General features: G+C 42.7%; 1 protein-coding gene across 1 annotated transcript in view; it reads right to left on the bottom strand.

Annotated features, from left to right (window-relative positions):
• The window catches only part of Katnal2 (katanin catalytic subunit A1 like 2), a 74921-nt gene that overhangs the window by 4422 nt on the left and 51039 nt on the right, over positions 1-19460 (bottom strand). The window contains exons 12-13 of the mRNA XM_060377023.1: positions 16123-16214; positions 11256-11366 (exon numbers count right to left, since the gene is read on the bottom strand). Coding sequence (XP_060233006.1) covers positions 11256-11366; positions 16123-16214 — 203 coding nt within the window. The remainder of the gene's footprint in view (positions 1-11255; positions 11367-16122; positions 16215-19460) is intronic.

Below are 19460 nucleotides of genomic sequence, written 5' to 3'. Positions count from 1 at the left end.
CCAGCCTAGTCTACAAAGCAAGTCCAGGACAGCCAAGGCTACACAGAGAAACACTATCTTGGGGGCTGGGGGAAAACACACATTCAGAAAGAAATTCAAAAGGATAAGAAAAGGGTTTATTTTGGTTTTTGTTTTGTTTCGTTTTTGTTTTAAATATTGCATGCTGTTCAAATTTTAATTAATGTATAGAATTTGAACAAAATTAATAGTTTAGATAAACTACACTAATAAACCTCTATTATCACACATTTGTTTTTACGACTGGAGGCATGACTCAGTGGTTAAGAGCACGGGGTGGGGGGGCAGGGGAGAAGGCTTTAAAAAACGTAAGTAACTCAGTATGACTTAGGAAAGGTGCCAGGGTGCCGTGCGGTTCTCTTCCCACTGACTTTCAAGTTGCATCCTGATGAGGTTTCAGAATACCAAGAACAAAGAAAGGATGACAGGGATTTCCAGAGAGAAAAACAAATAACATACAATGGAATAAACACAAAACTTCGCAAGCTGCACATGGTAGTGCATACTTGTATTTCTAGAACTCAGGAAGGTGAAGAAGCAGAGCAGGTGTGTTCAAGATAAGCCAGGGTACAGAGCGAGTTCCGGCCTTACAGAGCAAGACTGTGTCTCATTAAAAATAATTGTGTCTCATAAGAAACTTTATCCACAGCAACATGACATATTAAAAGGGACCAATGCCTTTGAAATTCTGAAGAAAAAATAAGTTCTAATAAAAAATCTATAGCTTGGTCAAACTATATGGATCAACAATACAAATAGTTTCAACACGTGATGCCTAGGTGATAAGACAAGCCAAAGCTGGGTGGGATGCAAGCGCCAGAGACCCTGACACAGAAGAGAAGAAAATCACCAGGGTGGTAGGCTAGAGCTCGGGGTCTCCTCTGCATACAAGCTGCAGGGGACAAGCAATTCAGTTTGGACCTGGTTTGAAGTTTCGGGAAGATATATCTGCAAGCAGAAGAATTTGAAAGGATGGTACATCTAAGGGTCTCAAGCAAGTGTTGATTTGAACAGTACCCAATTCTTGTCCCCATCTCATCCTGAGTGGCTTCTCTATAGGAAGATCAAGACAACAAAATCACATGAATGGGTGGAAAAGCAATCCTTCACTATAGATGTCTGTATTGATCAGCTAATGCCCTAAAGTGAGAGATTTACCTCCAAACTGCTTGTGGGTACAAAATAAATGCAAGTGCCTGCCAGCCAGGCCTGATGAACGCTCTCTTAATGACATCAATAATCATATAATCATATGGGGGAGGAAACAAAGGACAAATGGAATATACCCAGAAATCATTCTTTATGCCAATATATTTATATAAAAAAATGTAACTTGTGGCCACCAGAAAAGACTCCTCCTGCCTCTTGCACTTAGATTTTACACTAGTTATATTTATACTTACGACTCCTTTCTCCTGGTTACTTAGTACTCAGTGGTCAAACCAACCAGTGAGCATGAGATCCAGAAGACAGGAAAATTAGCAAAGCTCTCAGACCCCTGCCATTCTAGACAATACAAAGCATCATGTCCCCCTGGCCACACTGAGAGCTACCAAGGGCCTCGGTGCCTCAGGCCTGACAGCCTAAGGATCCACACAAAACCTGTGGAGACCCTCCTCAGCCCTGACCACTGTCCCCTGCTGTACTGCATCACCCCACAACTGAGATCATTCCAAAATTCACAGCATGTAGAAACCAAGTTCAATTCAAGTCTGTCCCTTCAATAGTTACAGTACTTCAAGTCTGAGCTATCTCGGTATGCTAACAGAAGAGCCACTTTCCATTCTACAGTCCTTTCTGTCCACCCACAGCCACCATGAAGAGGATGGTCGTGACAGGACCATCCTGGGAGAGCAGGCCAAGGAGCTATCTTCGACAGATAACAGGGAGCCGGAGATTCTAGCGCTTTCCTCTACAGCGAGCCCCCATGGAAGGCTGTCTACTTACACATTTCCCCAAATGGATCCACTTCCTGTCCTCGAATCTGCTTTCCATTCTAGTTCTGATGTGTGCATGAGTGTGCATGTGTGTGCAAGTGCGTGCGTACGTGCATGCGTGCGCACGTGCATGCGTGCGCTTGCATGCGTGTGTGTGTGTGTGTGTGTGTGTGTGTGGTTTATCAGGTACACTGTGAGAGAGGAAGGCAGTAACCAGGGCAGTCACTGGAGTGCTGCTGGCATCTTCATGTCATTTTCTTTATCTGGACCTTCTACCTTGTCAAAACAAACTTTGTCAAGTGCTCTGTATGCAATAGTAAAGGCTTTGGATTTGCTTTAATATCTATCATAAAGATTACTTATGGAACCAGGCATGGGGATGCGCACCTGTAATTCCAGCACCTATGTGGCGAGGTAGGAGGAACATGTGGTGGATATGAGTCTGGGCCGTACAGAGAGTTCAAACCCAACCCAAGCTATACAGCAAGACCACGGCTGAAAAACAAAACAAACCTCCATGCCGTTCTTTTCTGTCTGCAGTTATACCTCCAGTTCAGAGCTATGTGTGTATGTGTGGAACACTGTCCCCTCTAGTTTCCAGAAGCCAAGTATCAAGGACAGTATGCTCATGGACTCCTGGTTCCTCCATCATGCAGAGAATTGAAAAGTTTCCAAAAACAAAATCCCTCTCTAGTGGATGGATGAATGAACGGGGCATGCAGAGTTGCTGGCTTTGTGTAAAATGGCCTGCTTTCTTAAACTTCTCCAATTCTTTATTAAGGGGAATGTGCTTTGTTGAAAAATCAGTACATTACAGCCATCATTAGTTTAGATTAATCAGGAGAAGCTGTGTCAACTTGGTCAATAGGAATAAAGCATTGTACTTTCATTCTTAGCGAAGATGGTGGGAATTTTGAGTCTCAGGGCTGATCTGCCAGGCTCACCGGGCAGTGCTTCTGAAGATTACTTGAGAGATGCATGTCCTGGGCCTCTCTGAGAGGCCAGAAAATCCAGCAAGGGAGACTTGGCAGTGCAGTCATTGTTCTAGTCGTATGTGAGCTACAAGTATCACTTTAATGGAATGAAAATTACCTCACATTACCTACTGATTACTCCCGCCCAAAATACAATACCAATAACTGAGAGAAAAAATCTGACGGCTCTGACCACAGCAAAAGGATTAACTAGATTAGAAATCTTGCCTGGCCCTTTGATCATTTCCCCCTAGTGCTTTGGCTTTGCCAGGCCACAGAGGAAGAGGATGCAGGCAGTCCTGATGAGACCTGTAAGCTAGGGGTGGGGGAGGAGGACTTCCCTTATCAGTGGACTAGGGGAGGGAGATGGGGGGAAGCGGGCGGGAGAGTGGGACCAGAGGAATTGAGGGAGGAGGCTATAATTAGGACATAAAATGAATAAACTGTAAAAACTAAAATAATAATAATAAATGTAGAAGGAAATGAATAAGTATTGATACCAAAACTTCCCTAATACTGGCTTATTACACATAAGTAGTTTTTGTTGGTAAATACGAGATATTTACGATTTAAGTTGCAGAAATAAACTAAAGAGATTACTATAAAAATACTTTTTGAACATACAATGGAACCCTTCTGGAGGCAGGGGCAAAATTCTCAAGTGCCAAAAATAAAAAGGCTCAAAATTAAGACTGGATAGATGAAAGCGAAACTATGGCTGACTCGGGCTATTTGCCTTTTGGTTGTAATGGGTTAGGTTTTAAGGCAACCCAGAAAGCCTGGATCCAGGCAACATAAAGCACATACCCTATATAACCATAGGGCACGTACCTGTTATGAGAGCATAGGTTAGAACGTTCCCCCATTGGCGACGGAAGGCATCAGAAAAGCACCTCTGTCTTGCACTTTGAGGAGGGAAACTCTTCATGGATAGTCAAAACTATCAGCTTCATTGCCACAGCCCAAGATATCTTAAGCTGAGATGAAAAATTAAAGTAGTCCAAAAACTGAAACAGTGGAATAAATTTTCTCTACAGGATCCCATTACATAACTCCCATAGATGATAGCTACATCGTTGATAAAATTAAAAAACATGTAACAACCACCATGAATCAAAGTCAGAAGAAGAAGAAAAAAAAAAACTAACAGGAGAAATACAGCCCATTAACTAGAGGATAAAATAATGTTTAAAATACAGAAAGAGGGACTAGAGAGATGGCTCAGAGGTTAAGAGAACTGGCTGCTCTTCTAAAGGCCCTGAATTCAATTCCCAGCAACCACATGGTGGCTCACGACCATCTATAATGAGAACTGGTGCCCTCTTCTGGCAAGCAGGCAGAATACTGTATAAATAATAAATAAATCTTTATATATTTATTTTATAAATAAAGATTTATATTTAGATTTATATTTATAAAAGATTATATAAAGATTTATATATTTATATTTATAAATCTTTATATCTTTATATATGTAAAGAAAGAAAATGGTAAATAAAAAATATGAGCAAGAGACTTGAACGTGTCGCCTCTGAGGACTAAAACCCTCGTATTTCCTATAATAAATAACCAAAAGGAGACTCTGAAAGGTTGGAAGAGAATGCACACTGGCTGGGGACCTAGGGACTTAAGAACTGCCCTGGCAACAAATGCCTTCTTGCCTCTCATCTGTCCTGATGATTCAATGGAAAAACTCGTATCTCAAAACTACACAGACAAAACAAGAAAAGTTTGCTCTCCCCAGCTGTAGGGTCAGAAAAAGGAGATTTATAAGACAGAAACCTTTTTTTTTTTTTTTTAATATTATCTGCTCTAATTCAGCCAAGCACTGTAAGAGATACCCCTCCCATGAAGGGACTGGGGGAGGGGTGGCAAGGAGGAAGTAGAGTCAATTGTGGGAAACATATAAAAAATAAATAAGTAAAAATTTCCCCCAAAAAAAGCCAAATAAATGATGGGCCACTAATGTAATGGAATTGTTTATAGAATTAAGCAAGTTTGCAAGAGTGACCAAAGTACATCAAGCCTAGAACACACAACGCACCGTAGCATGGTACAGTCCTGCCCACAAGACAATCCCGCATTGTGCACATATGCATAGGCTGAGCACACAGTATCTGGAGTATATTAGGACACTAGAACTTGTTTTTATTTTTATTTGTTTGTTTGCTGTGCCAGATGGAACCCAAGGCCTCACTCATACATGTTAAGCAAGCACTCTGATTGCCCAGCTAGATCCTGCTTTTTGCACAATGAGTAGTGACCTGTGGTAGAACACATTAGAAAAATGTAGACCGGGTCAAAGCCCAAAGTTCAAAGACAGACCCTCAAAGAGCACTTCTCCTCCCCCAAGTTCAGAATGCTCATGTTCACTGTGAAAAGAACTACAGTTATGTGTTATAGGATATTTGGTCACACTGTGAACCCCGAAATTGTGCTGTTTACTGGAAAAATATGTTTCTAGTTGTAGTGTGGCTCAGCCCTAGCACACACCTTTAATCTAAGAGATTTCTGCTTGAATAAAACAACCATAGGTCAAGAGACAGAGCAAGCAACCAGTTGACAGGGATTGAACATAGGAAAAAATATATATAAAGAGTAGAGGAAGTCAGGAGGATGGATAGAGGGACACACAAGAAGTAGAAGGGAGGGACATTCAGTTTGAGGGTTTTTGAGACAATAGCTGAGTGCTTTCTCTGCCTCTCTGAGCTAGCAAGCTTTCACCCCAGCATTTGGCTCCTGGGTCTTCCTTGGTAAAACTGAACTCTTGAGATTTTGTTAAAAGCAACAGTTATGTTGTCTGATCCTTTCAGTCACAAAAGTGTATATCTATAGGAACACCACTCCAGGAAGGATCGACCATATGGTTGGATGCTTTTACACAGGCAGTAGAAAGGCAGCCGGGCTAGGAAAAGGGAAGCATAGTCAATGAGGGGATGGCCCCTGTGAGCCTAAACAAACCGGTGCTCCCTAAACAAACCAGGTCAGTTTCATCTGCAGAGCGGGAATCTCTTGGCTCTGTCACCTTCTTTCGAATTTTACAAGAACGTCTCCTGGTTTTTTTAACCTGCAGCTTGGTTATGCCAGTACCACCTTTCTTACAGGGTTCCTAGAATGTCTAGCCTTTTGGCAAGCAGCAAGGGAGACAGGAGTGTCACCGTGTCTCTTGCAGCCCCCACACCTTATTTGTACAAACTACCATAGAGTTAAATAAACATCTCTAGATGGGATTTGCCTTAATGGCCCTGTTCAGCATTTCATTCCCTCTGGACTGCTAGGTCTGAGCTTCTGAATATGCAGCAATCAAGGCAAGTCAAATTAGGCCTAATTATGCTCACTAAATTTCTTACATGACTATTACATTAAGTGGTAATATTAAATGTGCAGCATTTCTTACGCCTCTCACTGCTCACTTATACATCAGATGACACAGAGAAGTGGTTCCTTCTTGCTTCTTGCTGGTCCTCTCTCATGATATGAACCAGCCAAGGCATGTGAGCAAAAACTGTAAGCCACCTTACTGCTGAGATGGTGGTAAAGGATTGCCCAGTGCCTGAAAGATGCTTTTGATGAGAACAGCCCCGAATGTAAGGAATGTGATATTTTAGGACTGAGTCTTCACACAGTTGTTCTGAATTAGTTTGTCTCCAGGATATACTGCTTGAATCGGATAAGCCTCCTTTCTCAAGTGGGATCCCGAAGCTGAGAAAAATCTTACTAAGAATATTCCTTCTTCAGAGACTCCAAACAAAACTGCTTGGCAATATGTTACAAGGGAGCCACCCTCCTCCAGATATCTTTCCTAAGAACCAGAACTGTACCCAAAGGTGTTGTTTTGTGCATATGTGAACACTGGCTTATGTATGCACCCTGGGGGGGGGGGGACACATACAAAGTGTGGAGACAAGAGGACAATCACGAGGTATCCTGCAGGTGCCGCCCCTTTCTGTTTGAGAGACCCTTTTACTGGCCTGAAGCTCACTGAGTAGCTTAGGGTGGCTGCCCAGTAAGCCCCAGGAATCCACCTGCCTCTGCCTCCCCAGCGCTGGAATTGCAAACACTTCGCTGCCTGACTCTCTCCCTAGTCCTGTTCACGAAGGCTTTCAGCAAGGAACTTCACTTCCCTGTTACTCATTAACAGAGAAAGTTTGGGATCATCTATCTGTTCAACGGAAAGGGATGAAAGTTTGGGATCATGCTATCTGTTCAACGGAAAGGGATGAAAGTTTGGGATCATGCTATCTGTTCAACGGAAAGGGATGAAAGTTTGGGATCATGCTATCTGTTCAACGGAAAGGGATGATTAAATTATGATATAGTCCACATGTGGGAATTCTGGGCAACCATCACCAAATCCAATTTTCAAGAATTATTTCATGACATTGAAAATGTTCTTGCTATGATGTTAAGTAATGAAAGCAAGACACTAGTGGGACTGCAGAATGGCACCACCTCTATGGAGGGGAATTTGGCAGGCAATATCATAATTCCATGTGCGTTACTCTTTGACCCAGTGGTGTTCCTTCCAGGAACCTATCCCAACGGTACACTGGCAAAAGAAAGAAAAGCACCACATCCATGCCCACTCCTTACTGCATTGCTATTTGTAATAACCAGGGCAGGACCAGCTCTGTGGCCATCACTGATTTGCAGAACTATACACTGAAGTACTATATAACTATAAAGGGAATAAGGAAGAATCTGTGGCCTTATTTGGAAAAAAATCTCCAGGATATTCTGATATTTTGTTTAGGAAAAAAAAAGCCAAAATATAGAACAATTTATATGGTACACCGCCTTTTGGATAAGGCACACATAAGATGTGTGAGGCTGCTGCCTAGAAGACAAGGAATGCTCTTGATAGTAAAACGTTCTTACATGACTAAAAGTTGTACACTTTAAAATAATACAAAGCTCGAGCAGAAAACATGTTTACTGGAACATGTCAATCGGCAACCGTTGTTTATTCTCACTATTATGCACCGTGCTGTGCTGGCCACACTTTGATACAGTTAGCATGTCAGTGGGTTCGCTGACACCAGCATTAGCAGGCATGTGCAACGTGTTCACACTCTGTGATGTGAAACCTCTGTAGCTCCACTATAGCTCACCATTGCCTGAGACACCATGATGTCATTCATGGCTTCAGTGCAGTCACAGGAGTATGTAATTGCTACCACAAGTAATTTTAGAACAAACGTTTTCTCCACCCTTGACCCATCATGTAGCTGACTTCAAGATTGTAACACAGCCAACAATGACTGTGTTACAATGACCTTGAACTCTTGATGCTCCTGCCTCCATCTCCCAAGAGCTAGAATTATGTGCCTGTGAGACCCTGACAGGCCTGTCTTTCTTGATCGTGTCAGGAGGCTGTGTTGAGTTGAGTGAGCGACTTGCATCAGCTAGCTCTGCACTCCCGCGTGATGATAAATGTCGACAGGTGGCGTAACTGGGCTAAGAGACACGCCGCTGAGCAGGTCTGCAAGGGCATTCACAGGAAGGATTAGTTGAGAGAAGACCCTCTTCAAGTCTAAAAAGGTCTGAGGAAAGAGCAGAGCTGCTCACTGCCTGCTTGGCTGGCTTCCTGCTGGCTGAGCCATCCCTAACTGATGTCAGAACCTAGCTTGTACGGCCTTCCAGAGAGCACCGAAAACCTGATTCCCAGGTTCTTTCAGGCCTTTAGCTAGCACTAGGAAAGCAAAGGCATCTAGCTTAGGCTCTGAGCAGCCACCAGGCTCTCAGCCAGTGCAGCATGCTGATGGCCATAGCTGGACCACGCAGCCATCTCAGTGGTAAACCATTCTAGTAAATACTTCTCTTCGGTTGGTGGTTGGTTTTTAGACAGGGTTTCACTATGGAGCCCTGGCTGCCCTGGAACTTACTATGTAGAGCAGGCTGGCTTGAATGCACAGACATCTGTCTGCTTCTGCCTCAGCAGGGCTGGGATTAAAGGGGTGTTCAACCAGGCCCAGTACAAATCCTGTTTTATAATATACATACATTTTGTTGGTTCTGTTCCTCTAGAGAACTTTAGTATACCCTATGATAACAGATATGCATTTTTCAGAACATATGCATACAAGGACCTGGCTTTAACCTGTATACAATGCAGATAATTACAATAATAATAAATAATAATAATAATAATATAATAAAACATGTAGCACTGGTAAATGGCATGACTACCTAAAAGCATTAGTTGTGAATGGTGCAGTATGTGAGTCATAGCTTAAGAAGTTTCTTTAAATCACAAAACTCCTCAGGGGTATTATTACATTCCTGTAATTACAACAGTCAGGAGGCAGGGGCAGGAGGGTCTAGAGTTCAAGGTCAGCTTTGGCTATGTACTAAGATACTGTTAAAACAAAACAAAAACGGGAAAAAAAATCATTCACAGAACCTAATGGTATTATACCAAACAAGCCTTGAAATCATGATTCCAAAGTTCCAAAAGTTCCAAAATGAGAAAACATGATACTGCGCACCTCAGAATGTGCTGCAGAGCGATGCTCCCAACACTGGGTCAAAACTAAGAAAAAAAGCTGCTGAACTGAATCAGTTCATTTCCAGCCTAGAGCACTCACAGTAGTGAGGAGACACTACCAAGGCCGCAGCTGGCCTCGGCCCATCCACCCAGCACAGAGCGACACTACAGGGGCTCCTGGGTTCACACCGAGGGGAGGGTTCTCCACACTTCAGGAAAGGGTGCGTTTAAGTCTATCAAGGTACAGACCTGCCATGCTCATGTTAGGAGCACTCCAGCCTCATACCCACCCAGGTGAACACCCACAGCCACCAGGCAGCAGAATGAAGGCACAAAGATCAAAAAGAGTTTGGTCCTTTTCAAAGTTATGATTCTTGAAAAATGGCGGACAAAACACAAAACAACAGAAAAACAAGACAAAAAAGGACTGGCCAACATCAGATTACTGGGTTGTTGGGGCAAGTTCAGAGGATACAACCCAGAGCCTTGCATATATATGTATTAATTTCTGAGAGGGTTAAATAACTGTCCCAGTGTGGCTGAAGAGAATTTTAACATGGGTGACCCCATCATGACTTTAGCCATTGCAACCCCATACAGACGCTTAGCCCCAAACAATGGTTTCCAATAATGTTTATTTAAACATTTAAATAGCAATTCTCTGATGGACTCTACTTTAACATTGTATATATATATGCTTTCAATATGTAAAATGCTGATCATCTAAGCATGATCAAACAAGTCTTGTGTAGGAAGGGGAGGTGGGTTTAGACTATGAATGTATTGAAAGGAACAGATTACACATGAATTGCCTAAAATTTGTCTCAGTTGCTTCTTGTTTGGGGTCCCAGATGATCAGCATGTACTACAGAAGAGCTCTCTGTCCATCTGCAAATGTGGAAAAGGAGGTGGGGATGGCGTGAGAAGCCCCAGCCCCACTCACTGCTGCTGACTACGGGCTGACTTGCCTCTCTTGACCCTGGACGCCCTCTGAGAATGTTCCCTCGTGTATCTCCTTCTCTATCCAGGACATGGAAAACTAATAACGTGAAAATGTTCTGAGAACTGGAAGAGGATTATAACATTTTTAAAATATATGCTCCAAACAGATACTGTTTTCCCCTAGTCAACGTCTCTTATTTCGCAATTCTTCTGCTAGAATTGTTCTTAAGCCACTCTGGGATACAGTTTGAATAGAAGACTCTGGGAGAAGATTATATTTTCAATTAGAGATTGTTTAGTTTTCTATTTACTATATGGCATTAAAGAAAGGGTTTTCTACTAACTTTTAAAAAGTTTAATTTTAATACCAATAAAATCAAAACATTATTTCTGGAATGTTCTTTGAGAACTAGAGATATTAAGCATTTATAGTTCTATGGAAAACCTCTGCTTGATTAAAAAGAAAAACATAGTATATCACTCCTTATGTCCTAATTTCATTTCTGTTGCTTTAATAACAATAACAAAAAAAAACTGACAGAGGCAACTTAAGGGAGAAAGGGCTTATTTTAGCTCACAGTTGCCAGTTACAGTCCATCGTTAGGGAAGGAACCACAGACAAGAGCAGGGAGAAATGAATGCATGCATGCCTCTTAATCAGCTCAGCTTCTCTACTCTGACATAGTTTAGAATCCAAACAGAGAGTGGTGCTGCCCACTTTTATGCTGGGTCTTTACAGCCAAATGAGATTGGTTCCTTGCCACGCCCACACCCACTGTGGGATCAGCTTGTGTGTAACTTCCGCACCTCCTCCTATAGCTCTTAAGTCACTGGAATCCGTATCTGTATTTAGTGGATCATGAAATTGCTTTGCAACATGCTCTCTTGACATCTTACCACGGTAGGTTAGAGGCCGCCAAGACAAACACAAGATCCTCTGAGCGCGCTAAGCCGTCCATCTGCACCAGCAACTCAGTCTTCATCCGCAGACTTCCCTCGTGTTCTCCCCTAAAGAGACAAGGAGACATGACTTCCTCTCATGGCAGGGCCTTTACCCTCGTGACAAAGAGTGGCACCCAGAGCAATGGCCCTGTGACTGTGCAACAGGCTCCACTCTGGAAGCAATTGAATTCAAGAAAATGGGCATTTCAGGTATTTTATTTTTACATGAAATGTAATTTTAAAAAGTAAATAATACAATGATGATAGTTAAAAGAAAAAGCAAAGGTTGACACAGAACTAAAAAACAACTGAAGGGTTAAAGATAACCCACTGTGTCTACCTGATCCATTATTTTAAAATGCCATAATTTTCAGGCATAGTGGTGCCTTGGCACTTGTGCTGCTGAGACAGGAGAATTGCCATGAGTTTAAGGCTAACCTGTGCTACATAGTTTCAGGCCAGCTTAGTCTTCAAAAGCAAAATTAATTAATTAATTGAAATGGCATAATTGAGAATAATCCCCTCATTTATAGAGCAGGCATAACATAATTTTCATGTTTCTCACTATTTCTCTGTGTGTGTGCATTTGTACAAAATCCTTACACTGAATTTGCTTTATTCTCTCCTAGTGAAGTGCATGCTAATGACATAGATGAGAGCCTGTCTTCCGCACACACTGTGCTCTCAGCCTCCGTGACCACTGCCTGAGTCCCTTCCATCAAGAAAGACATACCATGAGGAGCTGAGCAGCCCATAGTCAGTGTAAACCAGAGCACGCCCAGCAGACTGTCCCTCACTAACACAGATTTAGTTCGGTAACAAAATGTCTTTCTTAGACAGCACAATACTCAACCTCTTGTGCTCGTGCACAGACACAACCCACATAACGGGCTGCGGCTGAGTTTTCTCATCCCAGACGCTGGGGAGCAGCGGTGTTCCACAGTTTTGAATTTTGGAATGTCTGCATATACATGAAGAGTCATCCTGGGGATAAAACCCAAGTCTATGCGGGAAATTAATTTCTATTTTCACATAGTACCTTTTCACAGAGCCTGAAAGTAATGTATAGGATATTTTATACTTTCACACATGAAACAAACTTTTGTGGGGTGCAGTTTCACACCTTGTCTGCCAGCACTAGGAAAGGCTGGAATGGGTTCGTTCAGACACTAGATTTACACACTGGGGCTGCTCCGCCTGTGTATGGCTTGGTAGAATCTGCGCCCCTCGATGTCTGAGGGAAAAGACCCCCATACAATTGTATGTTCATATGGACTTTGCCCATAGTCAGGCATAGTGTGTGTGCGTGTGCCAATTTTAATGTAACTGTCCACACTACTGGCATGACACGGCCTATGATATGAAAATATCTGCCCTTCTTTATTGTCTGCTTTTGTTTTTGTTTCTTCAGATAGGCTGTCATCTTGGCTGGTGATTGGAACTCACTCTGTAGACCAGACTGGCCCAGAACTCACAAAGATTTGCCTGCCTCTGCCTCTCAACTGCTGGATTAAAGGTGTGCAGTACCATGGACAGCTTAACAAGCACACTTGCAATCAGGGATGGTACCGGAAGAACCAAATTAGCAACCTCTAGGCCACAGGAAACTCTAGGAAAGATGATCTACAAGGCAGGCAGAAGGCTGCCACCGGAGTTAGGCAGGTCAGACGGGCCTGTCTGCAGAGGGAGAGACAGCTGGAGGAGTCAGGGGCCTCCTGCTTGGGAGCAGCTGGTTGCTCCTGCCAGGCTGGTATAGCAAGGCAGAGGGCTGAAGCTTGGGTCTCACAAGGCCAAGTATGGCCAGGTCACTGTCCTGTTTCAATGAGACCTGTGCCCATCTTGGCTGCATCCTCATCTTTCGGTTTCCCTGCTGGAAAAACGGTTTCCAATGAGTATAAACTGCACAAATTATTTTCTAATTGTAATTTTATATTTCCAAGAAGCAAATTCTTTGCTTTTTATTACCATTGGCTTTGTCTTGATAAAGACTATTAAAGGTCATTAATAAATACAGCTGCAGAGAGATTTTTCAGACACATGTTTTTCTTTTTTCAAGCCAGAGGTGCCAACTATAACAAATTATCACTGATCTTTACAGATCAGTCAAGTTGACAGAATGCTTTCCTAGCAAATCCAAAGCCCTGGGTTCAGTCTTCAGCACTGTATAATCACACCTATACTCACACACTTGGGAAGTAGAAGCAGGAGAATCAAAAGTTTAAGAGTACCCTAAGCTATCATTGAGTTCAAAGCCAGTCGAGGATACATGAGAACTCTAAGGATCTTTGAGAAAGCTACTATAATATGGAAACCCACTATTTTATGTTTCATACACACACATACACACACACATATTCATATAAAAGCATAACTAGAGTTACCCTTCACAGGGAATTATATTCATCCCAGAACCCATCCATAGGATCTCAAATAAAAAGCCCCAAAGTGTCCTCTCTCTCCTCTGTTGTTAGTCAGAGGGATCCTGGAGACCCGCAAAACAATGCAGGTTATTGCTGCTTGTCCTTATTGCTGGCCAGAACTTGACTGTAAGAGCCTGTTCCTAAAGACAGCACACTGTCTTTAGGAAGGACACTGAGAAGTCACGCTGGTGCTGACCTACTAGGTAACACCACCACAGGGTACTTTGCAGGGTGCTGGGGGCGGATGGGAGTCAACAGATGGCCACTGTTGTCTTGTTTTTCAAGACAAGGTCTCACTATGTTTCGCTGGCTGTCCTGGAATTCTCTGTGTTGACCAGCCTGGCCTTAAACTTAGAAAGATCCACCTACCTCTGCCTGCTGAGGCCTGGGATTTAAGGTGTGTGCCACTATGCCCAGCTTGGGAGTCAACAGTCTTATCCAGCTGTGAGTCCTGTAAACTGCAGTAACAACTGGTATGGCAATATGACTGTCACATGGATGTTATGGGGGTGATCAACTGCTTTCTGACTGGATTTAACTGCAAATCTAGCTAATAACCCAAGGTTGGGGAGTGCACAGGCCCCAGGGGCAAACCTACTACTATCATTTTGCTAACTGGACATAGGGTAAAACTGCCCTGTCAATTCATAACCCTCTCTATAGATCAGTGGTGCTCCTATGCTTTATCAAGAAGTTCCTTTGTGCAGTAGATCGCAGTTAATGCAGAAATTCAAACTGGTCAAGGTGCCTATGGCGTGTTCAGCCACCACTGGAACAAATCTGTATCACACCCTTACCTCCCTAAGGCTCAGGGACAATTTCAGAAGACAGAGTAGGACTGTAAGAGCCGGAGGTCAGGGAGGACTGAGTGAGACAGCATCCTTTGGACATGGCTGGACCTCTACAGCTGCGAACTCACAGCAGCTGTGAATGGCCACACCAGACCTGCACAAAGTCAGGGTAATGAGCATTCCAGCATGGAGTGGAAGGAGTTCACCCCTATCCCTAACTGAGGAGCAGGGGCAGTTGATGGCTTCCAGGGGAGAGAACGCCAGTTTTCCTTAAGGACATGGCTTCTGGTGAGTTGACTGTGCTCCAGCAGACGGCCCCGCACTCAGAAGTACACAGTCACACAAATCAGCCGTGAGTTCTTAAACAAATTATCATTATTTTAAAGAATACATGAAGTCAGGGGCAGGAGGATCTGGAGAAATTAAAGGGAGTAATTGGGGGCTAATGTGTTCAAAATATACTGTATGAAATTCTCAAACAATCAATAAAAATATTATAAAATAAATTTAAAAGCTTACAAAACGGGGGTTGAAGGGACGGCCCTGCTGGCAAACTGCTGCTGTGGGAGCATGAGGCCCTGCATCCTGATCCAGATCCATATAGAGGCAGACATGTGCACACACACATATACACACTCACACACACACACACTCACACACACACACACTCGCACACACTCACACACATATACACACATATACACACATACCCACACATAAACACTCACACATACACACACATATACACACTCATATATGCACTTACATACACATATATACACATACTCATATACACACCAAATACATACACACATTCAGAATACAATACACATATATACACATACAGATGGACACACAGACTCAAACACACAGACACACACACAGACACATACATATACAGATACACAAATACGACACATGAACACAAATGTTACATGCACCAGCACATACATATGTCCACACATACCACATGTGACATACACTGACACACATACACACATGAACACATGTGTTACATGTACCAGCACACACATGTGCACACACATGACACATACATTCACAAAACCAAGCAAACAGGCAAGCAAGCAACCCTACTTGGCCTTCTGCAAGTATAACCCAAAAGCCTTAATAACACAGAGGTCCTGCTTCCTGCTGGGGACATTTTCTGACACTTAATCTTTAGAAAGAATGCTTGTGACAGATGTCAATGAACCACTGGTTCCCTTGGCCTGAAGGACCGTCTCCAGAGAATGAAATGCAGAAACAGCCCACCCTATGGCTTCACGGGCGAGCCCCACTCCCCACAGGCAGCCCTCTGGCTGGCATGGCAGCCTGCGATCCTGTGGCTGGTTGACCTTCAGCCCTGACAGCCACTCTGTGGGGAGGGGAAAGGAGGAGGGTAGTTCCTCCCCTTATAAGAACCATTTCAATCAGTTAACAGAATCTAATTTAAAGACTTTTCCATGTGTCTGCAGAAAATTTGTGGGCGTATTAATAGGCTCCTACTGCTGGTAAATGTGGGTGGACTTCTGACCATCACATATACTTACTAAGAGGGGGAAAATGATCACACACACATACAAATAAACAAACAAAAAACCTGTCTGTTACCCGGGAGCCATGCCTCTCTGACTCATCACAGATTCCAGTTCATCCAGGAAGATCGTGGAGGGGGCATGATAGCGGGCAAGTTCAAATAGCACCTGAGTAGGGAAAAACAAAGGGGGTCATGTACTTGAACTTTAGTCCTCAAATGCTCCCAGATTAGAAGTTTAGAGCTGCTGAACTAATATGCACCCTTTGCACACAGTACTCGGGGGCAGCTTTATAGCCACCACCGTTATTTCTCTAATTCTACACTAGGGGTTTGGATGGGTCTGGTTTTTTCCATTTATCATCTGTCAAAATTACCGCCAGAGAGAGTAGGTGCCTAGTTCAAGGTTACTAATGATAAATGTGAGAACCGAAGATAAAAATCAGTTCCCAAGCTTTTGGTTGCCTAGTTAACCCCTGGAGACACCCCGCCAGAAACATGGTCCATGTGGACACAACGTCCTTAGAATTTATAGGACCATGTAGTGGCTTACCCCTTTCGTCTCTGGGGACACTAGGATTATTCTCAGAAGGTAAAAGTGCAGGAAAAGGACAGTCCTGGAAAACAAGCTGAAAATGTTCTTTTCTGTTCTCCACATGATTCCACAGGGCCCTCACCCCACCTCAACACTGCCTGCTAGGATCTGGTTCTTTGTAAATTTTCTCTTTTGTTTGTTTGTTATCATTACTGGGTTTTTATTGTTGTTTTGAGATTGCTTAAGCTGGACTGGAACTCAAAATAGAGCTCAGGTTGGCAGGTGAACTCACGATGATCCTCCTACCCTACCTCCCAATACTAGAGGATCTGATTCTCAAAAGCAATTCTTGATGGAACAAGATGTTCTGTTCCAGAGTAAAATATTATAGACTGAATAAGAACAAGAAAGCAGCCAGCAAAAGAACAGACATAAAAACAAAATAACAAACTCGATAGGGAGAGATAGTGGTGGTGAACAGCATAAGACCTAAATCTTTCTGAGTCCTACAACTCATCTCTTGAGCACCATATCCAACTCCTAACTGTTGATTGGAGAATGCAGCAGAGATTGGAAAAGAGATTTTTTGTTGCCATGGGAGATTTATTCTCTGTGTCATTTAGTGTTAGACAAGCATCACAGGCTAAATAAGAGGGGAGAAGCTAGTGCATGGCTTTCAGGAGCAGCAGCAGCAGAATATCCCTCTGAGGCCTCCCTGACACTGAGGAGGCACTCCCTTACTTTCCCCATGACTCAGGATATGGTGAGTCTAAGGTGATGTGTCATTGTTTCCCCTTCACAGAATCCTGATTCATAAAACCTGGATCCTTCTTGTAAACTGAGAGAAGGATGGTGTAACAATTTCCTTTCATTTATTCCTTCCTGGAAAAAAGGGAGGAAGCTAAAGAGACTCAGGAAATAAAGGAAACTTACAAACTTCAGGAAATAAAGGAATTTACAAGACTCAGGAAGTAAACAGAACTTACAAGGCTAAGGGAACAAAGGGAATTTATGAGGCTCAGGGAATAATGGGAATTTACAAGGCTTAAGAAGTAAAGGGGGCTTACAAGGCTCAGAGAATAAAGGAAATTTATTACGCTTAGGAAGTAAAGAGAACTTACAAGTCTCAAGGTATATAAGGAATTTCAAAGGCTCAGGGAATAAAAGATTTACAAGGCCCAGAGAGTAAAGGGAATTTACAGGATAGGGGAGTGAAGAGAACTTACAAGACTCATGGACTCAAGGGAACTTAAATGGCTCAGAGAGCTCCTGAAATACAAGATTCACAAGGCTAATGCCCATTCTTGTAAAAGCATAAGCAACTGGTCTGAGATTAGACTCTGTGATTGGTGGAGCTTTCTGCAAGGTGTTCAGGGAACAGCATACATGCAGCTTCCATGAATCTATGTAGAATGGGCTTTTTGGTGATGAAGATACAGATACTTTCACTTCTATGACCACTTATCTATGCTCCAATAAACACACTGGCTGAGTAAGCTAGACTTGAGAACAATCATTTATTTAGTATATTATCCATTTTCTACCTTATCTGGGGGGATACACATTTGTTCACACCTCCCCAGAAAAAGTCATGCAACAGGGCAATTCTGGGGTACTTATCAGTAACCCCTCCCTGATACAGAGGAGACCAGCCAATTAGAATTTTTCTTCATTGTCACAGAAAGAGAAGCCCAATAATACCTGATGTTAAAGGTGATTACAATAGCAGCAATCTGTCCAATGAAGAAGAGGAGATTAGAACCATATTTCATTTCCTTAAAACTGAGCTATGCACAGTTTTAAGGAGCTCACACAAATGTAGGAGACCAGGACTCTTTCCTTCAGGAAATAAAGGAATTTACAAGACTCAGGAAGAACTAATTGTGCTTTGGGTTCAGATCTCCATATTGCTCAAATCACTGAGTTTCCATTCCCAGAGAATAAAGGGAACTATGCTAAGTGCTTCTAGAAGCATTAGTCAAAAATGCCCAGAGGCACTTGGAGGAAGTTAAATCATAAGGGGAGGCAGATGTAACCATCAACAGGTGTACGCATTTGCTAAAGAGACCACTCAACTATTCAGTAATGTTCAACTCCTAAGAGGCAGGAGCATGAGGAGAGGAGGGAGGTTCACAGCCCAAAGGTTCCCTATAAATAACTCCATAATTGGAAGAGAAAGAGAAGCAAATGGGAGAAAGCGCTTTTCTGGTTTAGGGGAAGATCCTAAAGGGTTTGCTTTCTCTAGCATCCTTCACAGGAAGGAGCTGACAGAATGACTAAATCCCTCCAGGTGAGGATCTTCCCAGCTCTCAAAAACAAGAAAAAAAGTGACTTCTAGAAGGAACTAAGATGAGATCCTTCAAGACCAGCAGAGGTCTCCAGTTTCTTCTTGAATATTTTTCAAATGTTTAAATTAAAATGTATGTCTCATAAGAAAAAAAGAAATATAAGTATCTTCTAAAGTCACTTGTCAAATGCTTAAATTAGGGGCCTGGGAGATGGCTGAGTCAGTAAAGCACCTGCCATGTGAACAAAAGGACAGGCGTTCATATACTCCAAGTCAAAATATATGCTTTCATGCATTTCTCAAAAAGCTAGTTTCTTAAGAAATGGAAAATTGGGGGAGGAATCATTGCCTTGCTCCTAGAATTCTGACAAAATAATACTTAAGCAGAAAAATTTAAAAATGCTCACAGAGACGGGAGTATTCTTGTGATCTGGTGTTTCTAGCTACTCAGGACTAAACAAGAAACCATTTCATCTTCCTCTCTGTTGAGGATATTCATGATATATCTAAATATATCCATCTAAGGTTTGTCCAGGGAGTCCGCTATCTTTTTTTGAACACTCCTTTCTTTGAGCATTTTTTCAATGTCTTGT

The sequence above is a fragment of the Meriones unguiculatus genome, chromosome 2, assembly GCF_030254825.1.
Source record: "Meriones unguiculatus strain TT.TT164.6M chromosome 2, Bangor_MerUng_6.1, whole genome shotgun sequence".
NCBI classification, from domain to species: domain Eukaryota; kingdom Metazoa; phylum Chordata; class Mammalia; order Rodentia; family Muridae; genus Meriones; species Meriones unguiculatus.
The sequence above is the reverse complement of the archived record's forward strand: the minus strand, read 5'-3'. Positions and strand labels throughout refer to the sequence as shown.